At 43.9% G+C, this 22691-nt stretch overlaps 1 protein-coding gene across 2 annotated transcripts in view; it reads right to left on the bottom strand.

Annotated features, from left to right (window-relative positions):
- Positions 1-22691, bottom strand: part of LOC140184919 (ubiquitin-associated and SH3 domain-containing protein B-like) — a 160255-nt gene that overhangs the window by 21608 nt on the left and 115956 nt on the right. For both annotated transcript variants that reach the window (XM_072238119.1, XM_072238120.1), the window contains exons 3-10: positions 21110-21296; positions 12905-13103; positions 10554-10723; positions 8267-8475; positions 5903-6041; positions 4233-4353; positions 2708-2830; positions 1363-1455 (exon numbers count right to left, since the gene is read on the bottom strand). In XM_072238119.1, the coding sequence (XP_072094220.1) occupies positions 1363-1455; positions 2708-2830; positions 4233-4353; positions 5903-6041; positions 8267-8475; positions 10554-10723; positions 12905-13103; positions 21110-21296 (1241 nt within the window). The remainder of the gene's footprint in view (positions 1-1362; positions 1456-2707; positions 2831-4232; positions 4354-5902; positions 6042-8266; positions 8476-10553; positions 10724-12904; positions 13104-21109; positions 21297-22691) is intronic.

The raw sequence follows: 22691 nt of genomic DNA, 5'->3' as shown, positions 1-22691 counted from the left end.
AATGAGCAAAATGGCGCCAGCAACCAAAGCGAATAACAGCGACGCCCCGCAGACAGTTCACAAAACTACTTCTTTTAAATATACTTAATACTACTAATCTGTGTGCAATTGGAGCCTGCAATTTACATTTTGATAATCTGTTTTTGGGCCAACTGAGTGATCTGCACTTTTACTGTCTCTGAGGGAATTTGGCATGGTTGAGAACGGAGTGTGCAATCCAAAGGCAGAGCGAGAAACCAAGGTGAGCTCTAATTCTCAACCAACTTGCCCATTAAAGTGTTGAGCAAGATCGATTCATTTTTAGAGAACTCTGTCGTTCATGTGCTTCTGATTACTCCATTTTTGTTTATATTGCCATTTTGCGCGATGTTATCAGGACAGACTGGCTCTGTGACCTGCAGTCAACGAAGAACATAGTGCTAAATTGAACTGAACTGAACATTCCTGGACTGTTTCAAGGATTCTGTGGTTTGAAGTTTAATATTCTGTGTGCTATTTGTTTTTTTTTGCGTGTTGGATGTTTGATGTTTTCTTTGAACAGTGTTTCTTTGTCTCATAGCTGTCTGTGGGAAGACTAATCGCAGGGTTGCATACTGCATACGTACTTTGATAAGAAATGTACTTTGAGTACTTTGTCTTGTGTTCACACAGATCAATTCATTACAGTGCATTGAGGCTGTACAAGATAAAACAATAACAGAAAACAGGATAAAGCGTAATGGCTGCAGAGAAAGTGCAATGTAGTGAGCCGATAAGGTACAAGATCAAAACGAGGTGGATTATAAGATCAGTAGTCTATCCTATCATGCAAGGGAACCTTTCCATAATCCTATAACAGCAAGGTCGAGCTGCCCTTGAACCTGGTGGTACAAAATGCATGGAGGACAGCTAGATAACACAACAGACATGCATGCATTCTATTCTAGTGGCTTAATGTTGTGGATTCCAGTTGCTGACTGACAGGACTCAGTCATTTCCATCCCAGCCAGCGCATACAACCCGAATTACATCTTTGGTGATTTTCCAAAAGCTATGAGTCACTGAAGACAATCATGAAAGGTTTAGGAAAAGTGCATGGCTGAAATCACCAGTTAATTATAACCGGTCACATGCTTAAAGCGAGGGATTTTGAGGATGTCTGTTATAAAAGGTGCAGGAAGGTCTAGGCAAGCAAAGGCAAGGAGTCTGGGGAAAGTAGTGAAGGAGCCAGGGGGACCATGGGTGAAAACATGACAGACTATTGAAGTCAAAAGCCTTGGTGGAGGATAGAAAGGGACAGAGTGAGACATCTGGAAAGGAGTTGTAGTTTAGATAATGTAAAGCGAGCAATGGATATGTTAACAATCGGAAATGTCCTCTTACCTCTTAGTATGTTGAATGCAGTCTGCACACAGCGAAGCGAGGGTGAACTGTACACGTAGTCAATTACAGATTTACTCTCCAGGAGAGCCTCGCCTGCAAGTCACACACAACAATCAGATTCATCTTCCAACATGCTCTTCAGACAATGTAAACCCTTTCTCCAGTTTCTTCCTCGCATGTTATGAGGAGGTTATAATACTGTGCCCTAACTGTTATCAGGTTTGATTAAAAATTTCCCGCTTAACTCCTCTTAAAACATTTTCAGCTGTCCCAACACTTGCTCATTGTCACCAGCTCCTGAAGGGCAATTAATGATGTCTACATTAAATGCCAACCACGAACGCAATGCCCCTTCATGAAAGAACACAAAATGAAATCAAATTAAGACCTAAATTTCATTTTACAGATGCTTAGTTAAGTGCAGCAAGTTCCTGGGAATATACATCACTGATGACCTCATCTGGTCCCTTGGTATCACCTCCCTGAACAAGACGACACAGCAGCACCCCCACTTCTGAAGGAGACTGAGGCAAGCGAGCACCCCGCACCCCCATCTTAACTACGTTTTGCAGGAGCACCACTGAGAACATTTTGACAAGTTGCATCTCCATCTGGTGTGGAAGCAGCAGGGTATCAGGTCAGAAGTCCCTACAAAGGACTGTGAGAATGGCTGAGAGGATCATAGGGATCTCCCTACCATCCATAAAGGACACTTATCAGGAGCGCTGCATACACAGGGCCCTTAGTATTATTGAGGATCCCACTCATCCATCCAGCATCCTCTGACTTTCAACCACCAGGCATGAAACTCCGATGCATAGAGCCAAGAAGGGTCAGGATGGGAAACAGTTTCTTCCTTCAGGCCATTAGGCATCTGAACTCCCTGCTACATCACATTTGAAGTATCACTGGTTAATCTGTTCTGCACCCTACAATATTTAACTTATACACTTTAGTTTGTTATTTATGCATAATTCATCTGTAAATTTTATCCTTACTTTCATAAGTTATTGTGTGTTATGTACGACTGTGCTTTATACCCTGGTTTGGAGAAACATTGTCTCATTTGACAATATGTATATAGTTAAATGACAGTGAACTTGACTTGACTTGATATGGTGCACAAAACTCAATACAGCTCTCCATTTGAGAGATCTCGCCCAAGGTTCTGTACAACTGAGAATCAACTTCCTTTCCCTTTACAATTGTGGGCCCAAACCAACGACTGTGAAGCAAATGGGGCACAAGAGCTCCACATGTGAAGAGCTCCTTGTTACATGAGTGTAACAAAGAGGAACAAGATGCACAACAAAGCATGAGATGACTCAAAATAGTATTAACTTACCCACAAGCCTGGCCTGTGTGCAGCCAAACACAGTGATAGGAGCATCTTTCTCATAGTCTTTGTAGCCGCCACTTCTCTGAGGTAAAGCTGGGAGCATGTTCAAATTGGACCGTATGTAATTACCTATTTCAAGAGCAAATGTCAGAGGATTATCTTGAAAAATGTCTGAACAAAACCCAGCAGCTAAAATGAGATTTAGCATTAGCACATTCACTCTGAAGAGGTTAATATTTCTGTTTACTTTAAATTCCCAGCAGCAGGTCAGTGAGGAAAATCAGTCGAAAGCCAAACAGGGCACAGTTTCAAAATGCCGACTGTTGGTTGACTTCAAGGGGAGAAGGCACTAAGGTGAAAGATACCATGAGGCACTGCAGCTACAAGTAAAAAAAAATATGCCTTGAGAGAGCATTTGGCATCTCTCATTCTTGTCACCTTATGGTTCAACATAGTCCTCTGTCTACAACATACCTCAATCCCTGAATCAAGTCCAGAAGCCACAGTATTCAGACATGGTCTTCGTATCTTTCTCAAACCAACATTAGAAATGCCTTTCCTGTTATCCATGCATTCACAGCAATGGAGTCGTTAAAAGTTAACCAGCCACCAAATCCTCAAAGGAGATTCATCAAATATCATATTAAGTTAATTTAAGCTGATGCAAGTCACGTTTGTAATGTACTGTGCTGCTACTTCAAAAAAAAAGCTCATTTTTATGGCATTTACACCCTGGCTGTGTATACCCATGACAACAAACTTAAACAGGCACCTTCAAAGATTCAAAATACGATTATCAAAGTATGTATGCAGTACACAACCCTGAGATTCATCTTCCCACAGACAGCCACAAAACAAAGACAACCCTGAAACCCGTTCAAAGAAAAACATCAAACCAACCAACAAGTTGCACAAACTGCTAAAAAGAGAAAAAAAAAGAGGTGAAAAGAACTCACAGACCACAGAGTCCAAGCTAGAAGATGAAATTCTGTTTCTCATTCCTCATCACTGCCTATTGCAGGAAAATGAATATATAGTTACAGGATTTGGATAGTCATGGATTCTAACTCTCGCCCAACAGCTTGTGGGACTAAGTATTCCAGCATGATTAGGGTAATAGACACTCATGGAACCATAATCCCATAAGATTACAAAAGATCTGCATTATTCTGTTATCTTTCTTGACCTCAGGAGGTCAGAAAGAACTTACAGCCAATTGAATCTTCAAAGGATCGTCACTGCTAATAGGATATTTGCTAATGGCAAGCCCCACTGATAGCAACAAAACAAAGGAAGAGATCATTGTTGATTTCGAGATAAGATTTGCCATCCTTTTGAAGCTCATCATTGCATCTTTATGCATCCACCCAAAAGGGCTTTGGTTTAACCCAAGAGGACACCCCAACAGTTCAGCACACAGTACTGTACTGGAAGATGTCAGCCCTGCCTGTGTTTTCAAGGCGTGTTCTTCCTCAGATCAGATCAAACTAATGGAAACAAATGCTTCCTGTAAGCAAGGACACATACAAACCTTTCGAATCAAAGCATTGAGAGAGCCAGTGCTTCCCAAAAACCACATCCATCCTCTCTCCATGCCGGCAAATGTACAGATCCCGTTTCTGTGGACTGGACCGAGAGTTCTTATACAGCATCTGTGACAAGATGAAGTAAATGAACACTTACGAAGCACAATGAAAGGCAAATAATGGGGAAAATATCTCAAACAGCATGAACAAAATCGACATTTTCCATCTGGGACCTCATTCAAAACCGACTTTTCAAAATGTCTGCTTGTTGATTGACCAGTTAAGATGTTCAACTGAAATTGGAGAGTGTCCAGAGGAGGGTCAAGAGAATGATTCTGGGAATGAAAGAGTAAATGTACAAGGAGCATTGGATGGCTTTGGACCTGTACTTGCTGGAGTTCAGAAGAATGAGAGGAGATCTCATTGAAACTTATTGAATATTGCAACGCTTAGACAGAGTGAAATGTAGAAGGCGTTTCCAACAGTGGGGGAGTCTAGGACCAGAGGGCACAGATCAAAAATATGAGGGCATCCTTTTAGAATAGAGATGAGGAGGAATTTTTTGAGCTGGAAGGTGGAATTCATTGCAATTTAAAGTGGAGGTTGATAGGTCAGTATATAGAGGTGAACTCAGACTTGCTTACTCCACATACTGCAGTGACTCATAGAACTTAACTGGATGTCAATTACCCACTTCATGCATTGTCAGCTGCTGGAGAGCTAGACAATTAATGTCTGCAAATAGTTTGTGACCTCCTTCAGGGGAATTCCACTGCTCCCCCAGCCCTGACCCACCCGTAAAACACTTGCGCAGCATTTTTCACATTTCTGATTGCCCATGCATTTAGAGTTTGGTGAAGGAATGAGTGTTCAAACCAGTTTACAAAATCTGTAATCCTTTTGCATTTCTTGTTAATTTGCCTGTTACTTTGGGAAATACAATACTTTAAGATATAAATGTGACAGTATTTTTAAACATAACAAAAATACCACCATATAGCAGTGAACTTTATTTTTATTAGCTTGGCAGGGACTTGCAGGAATCCATACCCCAGTCTCTTCTGGGAAATTTTGGAAATTAAGGTTTTGGCCGTCTTGTTGCTTGGTTTTATCCAGCAGGTGGCACACTTTGCACATTTGGTGTCAAGGAACACCAGTCTCCAGCGACAGAAATCCCACCCTCAGCTGATGTCAACCAGTTTCCATCGTTCTCCTACCATGCTCATGGTGAGTATGAGTTTGGTTTAGCATCACACCCTAGGAAGGATGCCAAGTAGAACAAGCTTATTAGAGAGGTGCTGCAAACGTTGGCTTTACCGCCCTTTTAAAAGGAATATTAAGATTTAGTAGATCTATTAAGAGAGCTCAATGGATATATAATAAAATAACTTCACCTAGAAGATAAAGTCAATTAGCAATGGAGTCTGAGTGAGATTCAGAGAACTATGGGGTGGAACATATTGTACAAATGAGGAAACATTCATTCCAAAGGCAATAGAATAAAAGCTTAGGAGATTCATTGCCAGAGGCATGAGAAAATATCAGTGAGTGCGTCCAAGAGTTGGTACAGGTCGTACCATCTGACCCCCAGCTTCTGCAAGCCACTTATATAAAAACAGGACTATCCGCTTCCCTTCAACACTAATTGGTTAGTTCCAGTGGAAATGTAACTTACCGACATTGGGTGGCAGATGACATTAGAAGGCAGTGACAGAGCCTCGCCAGGCCCCTGCTCTTCCTGGTTCCTCCTCCGAAGAGCTCCGTCACATAAACTGGCACCAGCAGGAGCAGCCGCAGTCAGAAATGAGTTCGATCTGAGTAAACACCCAGGAGACAAAGTCTTTGTATCAATAAATTAGATGAGAAATAGACCTACATCTCTATAGCACACATCAGTCATACACCCAAGTAGTACAGCTGCTGGTGGGATGGAGGAAGTCTGACCACCAGTTCCAGCAAATAGCAATGTGATGACGACCTGTTCTTAGTAATGGCGATGGTGGCGGCTGCCCTAACTTGTGGTGCAAGTATTTGCAAATGTCTGCTCCCCACCCCAGACTTAACCATGACCATGTCAAACATACAATTGATGTGCTTGAGGTCAGAGATGGAGAACCCATTCAGTAAAAGTAATCAAATCATCCTGACCTGGACTACCAGTGGAACTGTAGATAGTGAAGAAGGTTGTTAAAAGATACAAAGGGAAACAGATCAGCTGGAAAGCTGGGTGGAGCACTGGCAGATGGAATTTAATCCAGACACAAGAGGTAATGCACAGCAGGACATCATGTGCTGAAGGATATATACAGTAAATGGCAGGGAACGTGGTAATGTTGATATCAGGAGACCTTGGAGTACAAGTACAGAGTTCCCTGAAGATAGTGACACAGATATTGAAGGCAACATTCAGCATACATACTTTTGTAGGTTGAAGCACTGAGTCTAAGAAGTGGGATGACAAGTGGCAGCTGTACAAAATTTTGGTTAGGCTGCATTTGGAATACACCTACAGCTCCTGTTACTGCACCATAGCAAGGATGCAGTGTCAGTAGATAGAATGCAGAAGAAATTCACCGGGATACTACCGGGAATGGAGGGCTTTACATAAAGAATGGATAGCCTGGGATTATTCTCACTGAACGTAGCAGGCTGAGGGATATCCTTATTGAGCTTTATGTTGAAGGACAGAGACCTGATAAGGTCAGTACCCCATTGGACTGTCGATTATTCTGCATTCAGGTCTCTCAAGGAGCACTTGATGTTGCACCCTATTAATTCAGAGGCAAGACTACTATATACTGAACCACCCCCAAGGTCATTGTCCCAGTGGCCAACATTTATCATGCAATCAATAATGCAGTGAGAGTTTCTGCTTGCTACGACATCACTGCTTGAGAACTCTTCTGACACCCTTGAGTATAGACACGTCAGTCACAATGCCATATGCAAACACTGATAAATTACTGCTGAAATGGACCCATTAAGCAATTGGAATAGACTAATCTATTGGGAATGTTCCACTCAGTCATTGACTGAAATACCAAACAGTGAAGATATGCTTTTGCAAAGTGCCTTTCAAGATCCCAAGATAACTCAAATTGTTTCATAGCAATGAAATATTTATGCTGTGGTCCTGTTATTGGAAATCCAACAGTGCATCTCTGTGCACTACTGAAAAGTGTCACAGACAGATTTAATGAACAGCAGTGCTCCAAGAACTGGATATTTTTTTCTTGCAAGGTTCATTGAACATTCTTGCAAGAAACTGATATTGAATATTCAATATCAGTCAACACCCAGGGAAAACAGACTAGTGAGGCATATCAAAGTAACACACAAAATGCTGGAGTAGCCGAGTCAGGCAGCATCTTTGGAGGGAACTGGGCAGCCAGTCAGCATTTTGAGTTAAGACCCTTCATCTGGACTCAGTCCAATTGACAGGTCTCAATGTGAAACATCAGCTGTCTATTTCTCTTCGTAGAAGCTGCCTGTCCCATTGACATCCTCCAGGTTCCAGCATCTGCACTCATGTGTTACGTCAAACTAAAGCAAAGAAATACCTCAAGTTTAAGCAGATGTTTAAATGGGGGAGCACTTTCCTATCCTGTGACTTCATCCCATAGTATACAATCACTTACCTCAAGTTATCTGATAAACTCATTTACTTTTATGAAAATAAACAATATTCAATTTTTTTTGCATTTCAGTCATTATTAGTAATTGATTTTTTTTTTGCAAAAGGATCAACCCTAAACTTCAAGGTTATTTTGTGCCACATCACCATTTTACAGTTCTCTCAATTTTATGGCCTACCAACATCATTGAAGGTAAAGCTAGACAGGACCACAAATGTGTCTCCCATGACTATCGGGAGTTGATCAAACATATGCTTTTTAACTCTCTTTCGAGTATTGTTTTTCTCTAACCTTACCTTTGGGCCTCTCTCTGAATCCTCCATCAATTGTAGAAGGCTAATTTGGTTACACTTCTTGTTGCCGTGACAAGGGAGGTACAACAAGAGTACACATACACTACCTACCCATGAAAGACCCACGTATCGCATTCGTCTGCCTTGGCAATGTAGTTTTCTGGAAGCAGGCCAGAGCAGCCTGTTGCGAGTGAGGTGCCAAAGATCCAGCCCTCACTGGTGCTGCTTTGCTCAAGTGGCGACATGAATATAAAGTCTCCTTGCACCAGTTCCAGCTCATCATCGTTCTGAGGTGTATATGGGTACATTACTCGCAGAGTCTGGGGAAAAAAAAAGAGCAGCAAGGACCTTAAGGCACTATAGTTACACCTTTAAACCAATCACAGAAAGTCAAAAATAATTTAAAATGGTTCTTAACATTTATCCAGACTATCGTTCGTTATTTGCTGCGTCATTTGAGCAAGGAGATCGTGGTCTTTCCACGACCATGATTGTCCTTGGCAAATTTTTCTACAGAAGTGGTTTACCATTGCCTTCTTCTGGGCAGTGCCTTTACAAGATGGGTGACCCCAGACATCATCAATACTCTTCTGACTGCCTGCCTAGTCTCAGTGGTCACATAACCAGGATGTGATATGCTCAGACGACCATCCACCACCTGCTCCCATGGCTTCCCGTGACCCTGATCAGGGGTGCTGCACCTCGCCCAAGGGTGACCTGCAGGCTAGTGGACCTGGCTAGGAGTATCAGCCTATAGCCAATTCTAATCAGCATCTTCCCTCCACTGAAGATGGTATACTCAGGGCTGCGTACGGTATCAGATCCAATCCATTTTGGCTGGCAGTTCACAAGAGAATTGACATCCATACCCACCTTGAGGATTCACAACTTCTATCCCCATATGTTGCATTGTGGATACAACAGCAGCACATGCAGCCTCCCTCACAGTCTCAGATTCACCAATGGGTATTATTGAATTGCCCTCAGTTTCGGAGCTGAACACACTTCAAATGAAGATTAGCGTGAAACTGAGGGGCTTGATGTGAACAGGGCCACCAATTTGTATGAAGGTACAATACATGAGGCTTTTGACATTTTTCTTCATGTTAGACTTTTTAAAAATATTCACATTCTAAGCTTATTTATATTTAAATAATTTTTAAACCTTTTTTAAAACCTGTATTCAGTGTCAGCTGGTGAATTGGTGAGTCAGAGACAAAAGAGGATTTTAATAAATATGAACCAAGTAGAATTCATATCAAAACTGCAACAAAGCAGGTATATCTCACCAGAAAGTATGTAGTGAGTAGAGGAGCAGTACATTCACGCAAATGACATCCAAAAAGTCAACTAGTTACTTAACAATCACATGGCCCTGACACACAATTGACAAGAATATGTTCTATCATTCTGTTGGGATGCAAACTGTCACAAACAACGAGGGCTCAAGGTTACTGGGAATCCCGCAAGTACAAAAATCATGTGCAGAATGTGGGGGGCAGTGCGGTTGGTTCAGAGGCATTTGTATTTCATGAATAAATGAGCCAAATGAGCTAGATTCGTGCAAATCTCCTCCATCCCTTGTATTCCTTCTGTGAAACCTGATTTGCTGCTATTTTGGTATGAATTTTGTCACTGTAATTCACAAATCCCATTTTGTTTCCAACCCAATCTCAGTGCCAACTCACTGGCTGACAAAATTATGTTTGAGATTTGCAACTGATTATATTTTAGAACCTTTACAGAAATCCCTTTCAAAGAGTAGTCAAGTCCAAGCAAATACAACGCTTTGAGCAAACTGGTGTCATGAACAGAAGTGTAGGGGGTATAATGGCAACTGTGTCCCCAGTAGCTGCCCCGGGTTCCTAAAATAAACATGTATGAATAGTAAATCATCCAATTGCCTTTTAAACAGAATTCGTGGGCTGGAACATACCAACAGACGGCAGTTATTAGAACCGTGGTCTTTGAACCATCTTTCAACCAGACCATTACCGACTTGCACCTTAACTCCATCTCCTCACCATTGTTCCACAATGATTAAATTCAATCTCACTTTTACAATTTTCAATTAAATAGAGGAACGAGTTCCAGCTTTCCACTGCCCATTGCATGAGGAAGTGCTCCCTCATCCACTCCTGCTTGGCTGACCTCCAATAGTTATGACCCTGTTTTTCCATGACTACTGTGGAGTCAAGCTATAGAAAAACAGATCAAACTGAAAGACAGACAAGCTAAGTTGATTGACGGACACTATCTAAGTTTAAGGTGCAAATATTTCTCTCAATGGATTTGTTAAGCAGTAACACTGTCTTTTAATCCTCGATAGTCAAAGTGTTTGTCCACATTTGGATGAAACACGAAGCCTCCCATTCCCACTTTGGGCAAAATTATTTACCTCATGATTGGCAAATCGGATATCTCGGGAATAAACAGCAGCAACCCAGTCACAGCCCAGCTTCAGGTCCAAGCCACGAGCTAATTTTTCCAATGCAGTCAGGTGATTGGGCTGGAAATGATATGCAAGCGTGACATGGAGCTGCTTCTTGTGGGGTTCCACTCGGACATCTACAAGAGTCAACAAAGTAGTTAGAGAAAGCTGGAGGAAAGACACCTTGATTAACAAGCGAGTTGAAGAAGATGATTCAGATAGGAATGAAGGAATAGGAGGAACAAATGATAGACTCATAAAATATTCATTTCTTGCAAAGCAGACCATGTCAAAAGGTAGACTTTCAATCGCATATCAAGTCAGTTCATTGTTCCAGTGTTGAGGTGAGAGGGGCCATAATTTTTCACTGCACAAGGTCCAATATCAGTTTACAACCAGACCCATTCCAGGATACAGAATGGCTCACTGTAAGCACCAACCCAAGGGGAAGAGGCCCAATAATCAAGCACAGTAGCATAGTGGTTGGAGTAGCATTACTACAGCACCATTGACCTGGGTTAAATCCCAGCGTTGTTTGGAAGGAGTTTGTTTGTTCTCCCTGTGACCGAATGGGTTTCTTCCAGGTGCTTCAGTTTCTTCCCACACTCCAAAGATGTATGGGTTTGTAGGTTAATTGGTCATATTTTCCTAATTGGGCAGCAGCAGCTCGTTGGGCTGTTACTGTGCCTCTAACTGTCTCTCTGCCGTCTCAATCCCAAGGCTCAGTTGGCAGTTTTCCATTACGTTTCGTGTGGAATGCTGAACTCTGCACACATGTAACCATGCAGCAGACCACTCAGCCCCTCAGGCCAGTTCTACATTCAATGAGCTCCCGCTGCCCAGTCTCCCAGTTCCACTTGGTTAGGACCACTGGCGAGCAAAATGCTCCTCTTTTAATACAGTGTATGTAAATAAGTGCAGAAGCCAGAAGTTAAAAGGGAAAAGAAATAAAGCTTCACAGTATCAAACCATTGCAAAATAATTTGCAGTCAATATACCTTGTAAAAATGCAATTGCTATTGTAATATAGTAAGGAATTTATACAGAACAAGCTCCCACAAATGGAAGTGGTGTTGAAGGGCTGGATGGATAAGAGGTAAATACTGGCCAAATTCACCAGACAATAAACTCACCCTACATTCTAAAACAGCGGTCCTCAACCACTGGGCCGTGGACCGGTACCAGGCTGCAAAGCATGTGCTGCTGGGCCGTGAGGAAACAATATGAGTCAGCTGCACCTTTCCTCATTCCCTGTCACGCACTGTTGAACTTGAACATAGGGTTGCCAACTGTCCCGTATTAGCCGGGACATCCCGTATATTGGGCTAAATTGGTTTGTCCCATAGGGGACCGCCCTTTTTCCGTATTTCCCCCACTAAGGTAGAGCGTTCCTAAGAAACCTTTCGTGCTGAAATGGCGTAAAGCGAAGAAGCAATTACCATTAATTTATATGGGAAACATTTTTGAGCGTTCCTAGACCCAAAAAATAACCTACCAAATCATACCAAATAACACATAAAACCTAAAATAACACTAACATATAGTAAAAGCAGGAATGATATGATAAATACACAGCCTATATAAAGTAGAAATAATGTATGTACAGCATAGTCAGGAAGATGAAGCCAAAAGCGATTTGTGGGAAAACAAAAATCGGCACGTACGCACATGCGCACGTCACGCATGCGCACACAGGTGCCCATGCAAGGCTTCATGGTCATGGTAGTCTTTCTCGGAGTAAACACAAGTGTCCCGTCAACACACACAAAAAATGCTGGTGAACGCAGCAGGCCAGGCAGCATCTATAGGAAGAGGTACAGTCAACATTTCGGGCCGGGACCCTTCGTCAGGATTTGACTGCTACTTTTGTCCCTTATTTCAGAGTGAGAAAGTTGGCAACCCCAACTGTAAAAGACATGTTGAGGTGAGTTTAACCCTACTTGAACACCGCCCCCCCCACCCCCCACCGGTCAGCCAGTCTGCAAGAATATTGTCAATATTAAACCGGTCCGCGGTGCAAAAAAGGTTGGGGACTCCTGTTGTAAAACATTGCCTTGACCTTGAGATCTTTCATTCCCCCATAAGGGAGATTGGGTCTGGTTAATGTCACACTCGTGTGATTAGTTCTGTGGAATGATACTTAAGACTTCAATCTCCTCAGAGTAGTGAGGGAGTACAACCCACCACCCACAGCACAAATAATTCTGTTTACTAGTATTCCCCATATCACCTCCCAAATCAGATTTTGGCTGAAATCCTAACATTTATTACAATTCCTAAGGTTACATTTAACATGACTACCTGCTGTGATTACCCACCTGCTTTACTTGTCGCCTCCGATGCAAAATCTGCAGCAAATTTCTTGATGATTTCTGCACTCTCCTCCTCCACAAAAAGACCAATGAAGTTTGACGAAGTGTAGAGCTCCAGGGGAAGGGGAAGCGGGAAGGTCTCTTTCCATCGGGTCACCGTATTCTGCAAGGCTTCACAGAGACCTTCCACTTTGCTGTCCTCACACTGAAACAGGAATAATCCCAGTACAGTCAATCATATCGAGATTGGGCACCCAACGTCGGGAAAACGAGATGGGATCCAACACATCAAGACCAATGCCTCAGAGTGGCACAGTAGCAAAGCCGTTATAGCGTTAGTGACCTGGGTTCAAATCCACCACTGCCTGGAAGGATTTTGTATATTCTCCCTCCAGCTGCTCCAGTTTCCCCCACATTTCAAAAGAGTTTAATTGGTCACGTGGGTGTAATTGAGTAGAACAGACTCGTTGAGCACACAATGCTTTCGTTAAGGAGTTCCTGGATTTAGAACAAGTGCGAATGAAGGACAGGCAATACATTTCCCAAGACAGAGTACAAATTGGGATGGGAGCATGCAGCGCCTTGAGTTTGGTGGTAGATACAGTATGCAAGACAAGCTTTTCACTGTATCATGGTACGCAACAATAATAGACTAACAATAATAGATGTTGCAATTCAGGAGGTGCTCTTAGGACTGCCAAGGTAAGGAACTGCAACACATTTATACTTCATATTTTATTATCACCAAACAATTGATACTAGAACATACAATCATCACAGCGATATTTGATTCTACGCTTCTCGCTCCCTGGATTACAAATCGATAGTAAATATTAAAAATTTAAATTATAAATCATATTAGAAAATAGAAAAATGGAAAGTAAGGTAGTGCAAAAAACCGAGGGGCAGGTCCGGATATTTGGAAGGTACGGCCCAGATCCGGGTCAGGATCCGTTCAGCAGTCTTATCACAGTTGGAAAGAAGCTGTTCCCAAATCTGGCCGTACTAGTCTTCAAGCTCCTGAGCCTTCTCCCGGAGGGAAGAGGGACGAAAAGTGTGTTGGCTGGGTGGGTCGTGTCCTCGATTATCCTGGCAGCACTGCTCCGACAGCGTGCGGTGTAAAGTGAGTCCAAGGACGGAAGATTGGTTTGTGTGATGTGCTGGGCTGTGCTCACGATCTTCTGCAGCTTCTTTCGGTCTTGGACAGGACAACTTCCATACCAGGTTGTGATGCACCCTAGAAGAATGCTTTCTACGGTGCATCTATAAAAATTAGTGAGGGTTTTAGGGGACAGGCCAAATTTCTTTAGTTTTCTCAGGAAGTAAAGGTGCTGGTGGGCCTTCTTGGCAGTGGACTCTGCTTGGTTGGACCAAGTCAGGTCAGTTGTGATATTGACCCCAAGGAACTTAAAGCTTTTGACCTGTTCCACTTGCGCACCACCTATGTAAATTGGGTTGTGCGGTCTGCTACTCTTTCTGAAGTCAACAACCTTCAGGATCAAATGTCGGATCGACACTTGGTCAATGATACACATTGTAGCTACAGTGATCCAGTGATGGAAGAATGAATGTTTATTATGGTAAATGGCCAAACATTTGGCTGTTTAGTAATGGATGGTGTTGAGCTTCCTGTATCATTGGAGCTGCATCCCTCCAGGTAAATGGAGAGTGTTCCATCAAATCACTGATTTGTTCCTTGCAGGAGGTGGATTAGCTCTGGGATATCAAGAGATGAGTCAGTCACAGGAGGCTACCCAGCTTCTCCTTCAGCTCCTCCCACTTTCTCCAGACTCGAGGGGTAGCTATGGGTACCCACATGGGCCCCAGATATGCCTGTCTTTTCGTTGGCCACATAGAACAGGCCATGTTCCAAACCTTCCCCGGTAACGCTCCCTAACTCTTCTTCCCCTACACTGATGACTGACTGGTGCTGCTTCATACACCCATGTCAAGCTCATCAATTTTAATCAACTTTGCCTCCAACTTCCAGCCTGCCCTTAAAATCACATGGTACATTTCTGACACCTCTCTCTCCTTTCTCAATGTCTTTGTCTCCATCTCCGGAGGCAAACTGTTTACGGGCATCTTTTATAAACCTACCAATTCCTATGGCTATATCTCTTCCCATCCTGTCTCCTTTAAAAATGCTATTCCCTTTGCTCAGTTCCTTCATCTCCGTCACATCTGTTTCCAGGATGAGGCTTTCCTTTCCAGGAGATCAGAGATGTCCTCCTCCTTCAAAGAATGTGGCTTCCCTTCCTCCACCATTGATGCTGCCCTCACCCACATTTCCCCCATTTCCCTAACATCCACGCTCACCCCACGTTCCTGCTGCATTAACAGGGGTAGAGTTCCTCTTGTCCTTACCTACCACCCCATCAGTCTTCACATCCAACACATCATCCTTTGCAACTTCTGCCATCTCCAAAATGATCCTACCACCAAACATATCTCTACCTCCCCCTACTCTCTACTTTCCACAGACATTGTTTCTTCCATGATTCCCTTATCCATTCTTCCCTCCCGGCACTTATCCCTGCAAGCAACAGAAATGCTATACTTACCCATTCACCTCCTTCCTCACCTCCATTCAGGGTCAAAACAGTTCTTCCAGGTGAGGCAACACTTCACCTGCAAATCCGCTGGGGTTGCCTATTGTGTTCGATGCTCCTGATGTGGCCTCCTCTACACTGGTGAGACCCGGTGTAAACGGGGGACCACTTTGTTGAGCACCTCTGCTCCATTCGCCAAAAGCATAATTTCCCGGAGGCCAAACACTTTAATTCCAATTCTCATTCCAACATGAGGGAGCAACACTTCACATTCCCTCTGAGTAGCCTCCAACCTGATGGCATGAACATTGATTCCTCCTTCCATTAAAATTTTCTCCTGTCCCCCTTCTTCTTTTAATCCCCACTCTGGCCTTTTACCTCTTCACATCTGCCTATCACGTCCCCTGGGTCCCCTCCTCTTTCCCTTTTTCCTATGGTTCACTCTCCTCTCCTTTCAGGTTCCTTCCTCTCCAGCCCTTTACCTTTCCCACCCACCTGGTTTCATCTATCACCTTCCAGCTAGCCTCCTTCCCCTCCCTCCACCTTTTTATTCTGGTGTGTTCCCCCTTCCTTCTCAGTCCTGAAGAAGGGTCTTGGCCCAAAACATTGACCGTTTGTTTATTTCTATAGATGTTGCCTGACTTGCTGAGTTTCTCCAGCATTTTGTGTATGTTACCCAGATTCTGCTGCTCTTGTAGACACTATTTGACTGACTGTTCCAATTGATTTTCTGGTCAATATTGACCCCAGGACGTTGATGGAGTGGGATCTGCAAATGGTAATGCCCAGAAATAATAAAGGTAATTGCCAAGATTCATGTTATTGCAAGTGGTCACTGCATGGTACACTTGTGGTATAAATGTTTACCTGTCACTTATCAATCCATGTCCAGATGCTGTCTAGGTCTGACCACATACAAAAAGGACTGTTTCTTTTGCTGAAGAGTCATTAATGGATTTGAATATTAGGCACTCAATGAAGATAGCACGTCTGATGGAAAGATAGGCATTCACAAATAGCCTTGATATTTCACAATCAGAATCAGGTTTAATATTGCTGCCATACAGAACTGTGCACATATATCTATAACTAGGGTGCCTAAGACTTTTGCACAGTACTGTAATTTTATGTATTGCACTGCACTGCTGCCACAAAAAAAAACTTTCATGACACGAGTGATGATAAACCTGATTCTGATATGGGTCTCTTTTGTCGACTGAGAGTGGGAAGGGGGCAGGGAGAGGAGAATCATGGCTGGGAAAGGGGGAAGTGAGAGGGGAGGGAGCAGGAAGCGCCAGAGAGACATTCTGTAATGATGAATAAGCCAATTGTTTGGGATTGAATGGCCTTGCCTGGTGTCTCAGGGCTGGGTGTGTCTGCACCATGCCACACCCCCACCTGCCCCACACCCCTCACATGCTGTTCTATCCTCACCATTCCCAACATCTTTTGCTCCCGCCAGATTGAGAAACTCGCTCTCCGCTCGACATTGACAAGTAAAAGACTCAGGCGCCACAGCTATGTATATGTACCCAAGACTTTTGCACAGTACTGTATGATATGAATTTTGTTGTTTTGCAGCAGCAGTACATTGCAATACACAATAATAAAAATATAAATTAAAATAATAAATACATAAACATTTAATTAAATAAGTAGTGCAAAAAAGAAACAAAAGAAAGCAAAAGAGTGAGGTGGTGTACATGAGTTCATTGTCCAATCAGATATCTGATGGAGGAGAAGAAGCTGGTCCTGGAAAGTTACGTGTGTCTCCAAGCTCCTGTACCTTCTTCCTGATGGCAGCAATGAGAAGAGGACATGTCCTGGGTGAACAGGGTCCTCAATGACAAATGCTACCGTTTTGAGGCATCACCTTTTGAAGGTGTCTTCGATGTTGGGATGCTTGATGCATCTGGAGATATTTGTGAGAGTCTGGTGACATACCAAGTCTCCTGAAACTCCAAATGAAATACAGCCGCTGTCGTGCCTTCTTTGTAATTGCATCAATATGTTGGACCCAGGATAGATCTTCAGAGATGTTGACAACCAGAAACTTGAAACTGCTCACCCTTTCCACAGCCGATCCCTCAATGAGGACAGGTACATGTTCCTTCAACATCCCCTTCCTGAATGCCACAGTCAATTCCTTACTTTCACTGGCGTTGGGTGCACGGTTGTTGCTGCGACTCCACTCAGCCAGCTGATCTAGCTCGCTCCTGTACGCCTTCGGTCACCATCTGAAATTCTGCCAACAATTGTTGCGTTATTGGCAGAATTATAGATGGTGTTTGAGCTATGCCTAGCCACACAGTCATGTGTGTAGAGAGAGTAGAGCAGTGGGCTAAGCACACATCCTTGAGGAGCACTGATGTTGATTGGCGGTGAGGAGGAGATGCTATTTCTGATCTGCACTGACTGTGGTCTCCCGATGACTCTGCCTTGAGAAACGCCTGCAGTGACACATGGCTGAGGTGATTGTCCTTCAACAGTGACAACCATATTCCTTTGTGCAAGGTACAATTCCAACCACTGGAGTATTTTCCACACACAACCTTCCATTTTACCTGGACACTTGATGCCAAATTCAGTCAAGTGTAGCCCTGTGGTCAAGAACAGCTATTCTCACCTCACCTCTTTGATCCACATTGTGACCAAGGCAATAATCTGGAGTGAGGTCACCATCTGGGACATATCCTCTACACGTTCCTACCATCAGGGAGGTGGTACAAGAGCCTGAACACTCAACATTTTAACAACAGCTTCTTCCTCTCTGCCATCTGATTTCTGAATGGTTTATGAATATTACCTCAGTATTCATCTTTTGCACCATTTTTGTAACTTGTGGTGATTTTTTTTATGTGCTGCACTGTACTGCTGCCATGAAACAACACATTTCACAACATATGTCAGTGATAATAAACTGGATTCAAAACACAAACTGGGCATTGTTGAGCAGGTCTTTTATGAGAAAATGCTACATAATAGCACTATTGATGATGTCTCCCCACCACTTTGATTATGATTGGGAGCACACTGATTAAGCAGCAATAAGCCATTTGGCATTTGCCTTTCTCTTTGGTAAACAGGATATACCTGGGCAATTTTCAATACTGTGAGCAGATGCCAGTGTTGTGACTGCTTGGGAACATTCTGGTTGGAGACACAAGAATCAGGAATGCAAACAAGAGAAAATCTGCAGATGCTGGAAATCCAAGCAACACACACAGAATGCTAGAGGAACTCGGCAGGCCAGGCAACATCTATGGAAAAAGAGTACATTTGAAATTTCGAGCTGAGATCCTTCATCAGGACTGAAGAACAAAAAGATGAGGAGTCAGAGTTAGAAGGTGGGGAGAGGGGAGGATGAAGCACAAGGTGATAGGTGAAACCAGGAGTGGGAAGGGGGAATGTAAAACAGCGGTCCCCAACCACCGGGCCGCAAAGCATGTGCTACCGGGCAGTGAGGAAACGATATGAGTCTGCTGCACCTTTCCTTATTCCCTGTCACGCACTGTTGAACTTGAACACAGGGTTGCCAACTGTCCCGTATTTGCCGGGACATCCCATATATTGGGCTAAATTGGTTTGTCCCATAGGGGACCACCCTTTTCCCGTATTTCCTCCACTAAGTTAGAGCGTTCCTAAGAAACCTTTCGTGCTGAAATGGCGTAAAGCGAAGAAGCAATTACCATTAATTTATATGGGAAAAATTTTTGAGCATTCCCAGACCCAAAATATAACCTACCAAATCATACCAAACAACACATAAAACCTAAAATAACACTAACATATAGTAAAAGCAGGAATGATATGATATACAAAGCCTATATAAAGTAGAAATAATGTATGTACAGTGTGGGGGGGGGGGGAAATCGGCACGTACACGCATGCGCACACAGGTGTCCGTGCAAGGCTTCATGGTCATGGTAGTCTTTCCTGGGGTAAACACAAGTGTCCCGTATTTGACTGCTACTTTTGTCCCTTATTTGGGAGTGAGAAAGTTGGCAACCCTAACCGTAAAAAACATGTTGAGGTGAGTTTAACCCTACTTGAACACCGCCACCCCGCCCTGGTCGGCTGGTCCGCAAGAATATTGTCAATATTAAACCGGTCCGCGATGCAAAAAAGGTTGGGGACCCCTGAAGTAAAGAACTGGGAAGTTAATTGGTGAGAGAGATAACTGGCTGGAGAATGAGAAATCTGGTAGAAGAGGACAGAAGACCATGGAAGAAAGAAAAGGGGAGGAGCACCAGAGGGAGGCGATAGGCGGGTAAGGAGATAAAGAAGAGAGAAGGAAAATAGTTGGGGGGGGGGGTGCGGCATCACCTGAAGTTCGAGAAATCGACGTTCATGCCATTAGGTTGGAGGCTGCCCAGACGGAATACAAGGTAATGCTCCTCCAACCTAAGTGTGGCCTCATCACGAAGGTACAGGAGGCCACGGACTGACTTGTCGTAATGGGAGTGGGAAGTGGAATCAAAATGAGTGGCTACTGGGAGATCCCACTTTTTCTGGCAGATGGAGCATAGGTGCTCAGTGAAGCAGTTTTCCAATCCACATCGGAGCACCGGATACAGTAGATGACCCGAACAGACTCGTAGGTGAAGTGTCGCCTCACCTGGAAGGACTGTTTGGGGCCCTGAATGGTAGTGAGGGAGGTGGTGTAGGGGTAGGTGTAGCACTTGTTCCGCGCACCCTCAATGGGATCCCACCACTAAGCACATCTTTCCCTCCCCACCACATCCTGCTTTCCACAGGGATCGCTCCCTACGCAACTCCCTTGTCCATTCATCCTTCCCCACTGATCTCCCTCCTGGTACTTATCTTTTCAAGCAGAGCAAGTGCTACACCTTCCCCCCTCACTACCTTTAAGTCCTTCTAGGCGAGATGACACTTCACCCGCGGGTGGTGCTCCTGGTGGGGCCTCCTGTATGTTGGGAGACCATTTCACCGAGCACCTACGCTCCATCCACCAGAAAAAGCAGGTCATCCCAGTGGCCACCCATATTAATTCCACTTCCCATTCCGACATGTCACTCCATGGCCTCCTCTTCTGTCGCAATGAGGCCACACTCAGGTTGGAGGAGCAACATCTTATATTCTGCCTGGGTAGCCTCTAATCTGATGGTATGAACATCGATTTCTTGAACTTCTGGTAATGCCTGCCCTCCCCTCCTTCACCATTCCCCATCCCCTGTTCCCTCGCTCATCTTATCTCCTTGCCTGCCCATTGCCTCCCTCTGGTGCTCCTCCCCATTTTCTTTTTTCCATGGTCTTCTGCCTCTCCTATTAGATTCCCCCTTCTCCAGCCAGGTACCTCTTTCACCAATCAACTTCCCAGCTCTTTACTTCACCCATCCCAGTTTCACCTGTCACCTTGTGTTTCCCCTCCCCCCACCTTCTTACTCTGGTTTCTCATCTTTTTTCTTCAGTCCTGATGAAGGGTCTCAGCCCGAAACATTGCTGTACAATCCAATAGTCAAGCCAACAGTGCTTAAAAAAAATACTATTGACCACCAAACAACAGTATCACCCCATCCTGCAGGACCCAGCATCATGCCACTGACCACAGCACTACAGGACCCAGCATCAAACCACTCCTCACTACATGCAGGACCCAGTATCGGATTAAATCTCCACAAAGATCCCAGGTACTCACCATGAAGAACTGGCAGAGGGTAATGTGAGGGAAGATGTTGTGAGCCTTGTTTTTGCCGCACAGCTGTCGTGACTGATGCCAGTACTCAAGCAGCTTGTTCGCCAAAGGCCCAGTTGGTCGCAGGTAGAGGACATATTCTCGAGGAAGCGGGTCATCCAGGAAGGGATCATCCACGTGTGAAAACAGCCTAGCACAGCAGAAAGGCAAGATGGAGGTGAATTCCCTGACACAAGAAATGGCATAAAGTGATCGCCACACTTACCTCCAACAGCACAAGATTTAATAAACTCTCAGCACCTTTGTGCCAGATGCTCAGAAGAAACAAAAGCCGTGTCTTTCCTTCTCACGCAATACCCCACCCCTGCCTCATCCCACTCCAGTACGACCAACTGTTATTTGCTGAAAAAAAATTGATAGCAACAGCTGTTTGGGTGCAGTGATCCAGGTATCTCACTCAAAACTCACCCAGCAGCAGCAAATGTTAAGGAGTAACGCATACAAAATGCTGGAGGAATGTTTCATCTGAAACTCACTGACCGTGCGTTCTCATTGAAGTTATTAATATACATGCCAAACAACAGATCTCTGCCCAGCCCACCACTGAGCACAGTGAAAAACAACCCCCTGCCTCCTTCCACCAAGACAACTTTGTATCTCTATGGCTCCTTCATACCAGATCCCATATGTTCTAACCTTACCGTCCAGCCTTCCATATGGACCTTGTCAAAGGCTCCACTAAAGTCCACACAAACAATGCCTACCACGCTGCACTAGCCAATCCTCTTGGTCACCTCTTTAAATAAAAAACAAATTTGTCAAACTTGATTTTCCATGTTGAATATCCCTAATAAGTTCTTCCCTTACCCAATGCAAATAAATCCCTTCTCACAGAATCCCTTCAAGTAACTTTCCCGCCAAGGATGTGAGATTCACTGTCCTGTAGTTCCCTGGCTTAGCCCTGCTGCCTTTCTTAAATAAAGGCACAGCATGAACTATCCTCTAGTTTTCTATACCCAACCTGTAGCTAACAAAGATACAAAAAAACTCAGCTGTCTTCCTTACTTCCCATAACATCCAAGGATAGTTTATCAGGCTCCAGGGATTTATTAATCTCTATGCATTCAAAGACCTCCAACAACTCCTCCTCCTTCATAATGTTGACATACTCCAGGTTATCACCGTTCCCTCCCTCCAACTCACCAGCTTCCACATCCATCACCACACCAAACAGAATTTCCCATGGCTCCACACATATACTACCACACTGATACTTAAGGAGAACCTGCTCTCTCCATAGCTATCTTTTCACTCTGAAAATTCATAGAACATTGCAAGATTCTCCATTTTTCATCTGCCAGATACATCTTAAGACTCCTTTTTGTCCTCCTAATCTCCTTCTTAAGTGTATGCCTCTGTCCCTTATGCTGCTCTGTGAGGGATATAGGAGTACACTCAAGGACACTCATAGGAGTACACTGACTTGAGCCCAACTGTATCTCTGAATATGGCTACTTGGATTTATAGTGCCTTGGCCATACAATGGAACATTGTTAGGATATGTGACCAAAAGTGAAGTATCCTT

This window comes from Mobula birostris, chromosome 20 (genome assembly GCF_030028105.1).
Source record: "Mobula birostris isolate sMobBir1 chromosome 20, sMobBir1.hap1, whole genome shotgun sequence".
Taxonomy (NCBI): Eukaryota; Metazoa; Chordata; class Chondrichthyes; order Myliobatiformes; family Myliobatidae; genus Mobula; species Mobula birostris.
This window is presented reverse-complemented; position numbering and strand designations above follow the sequence as displayed.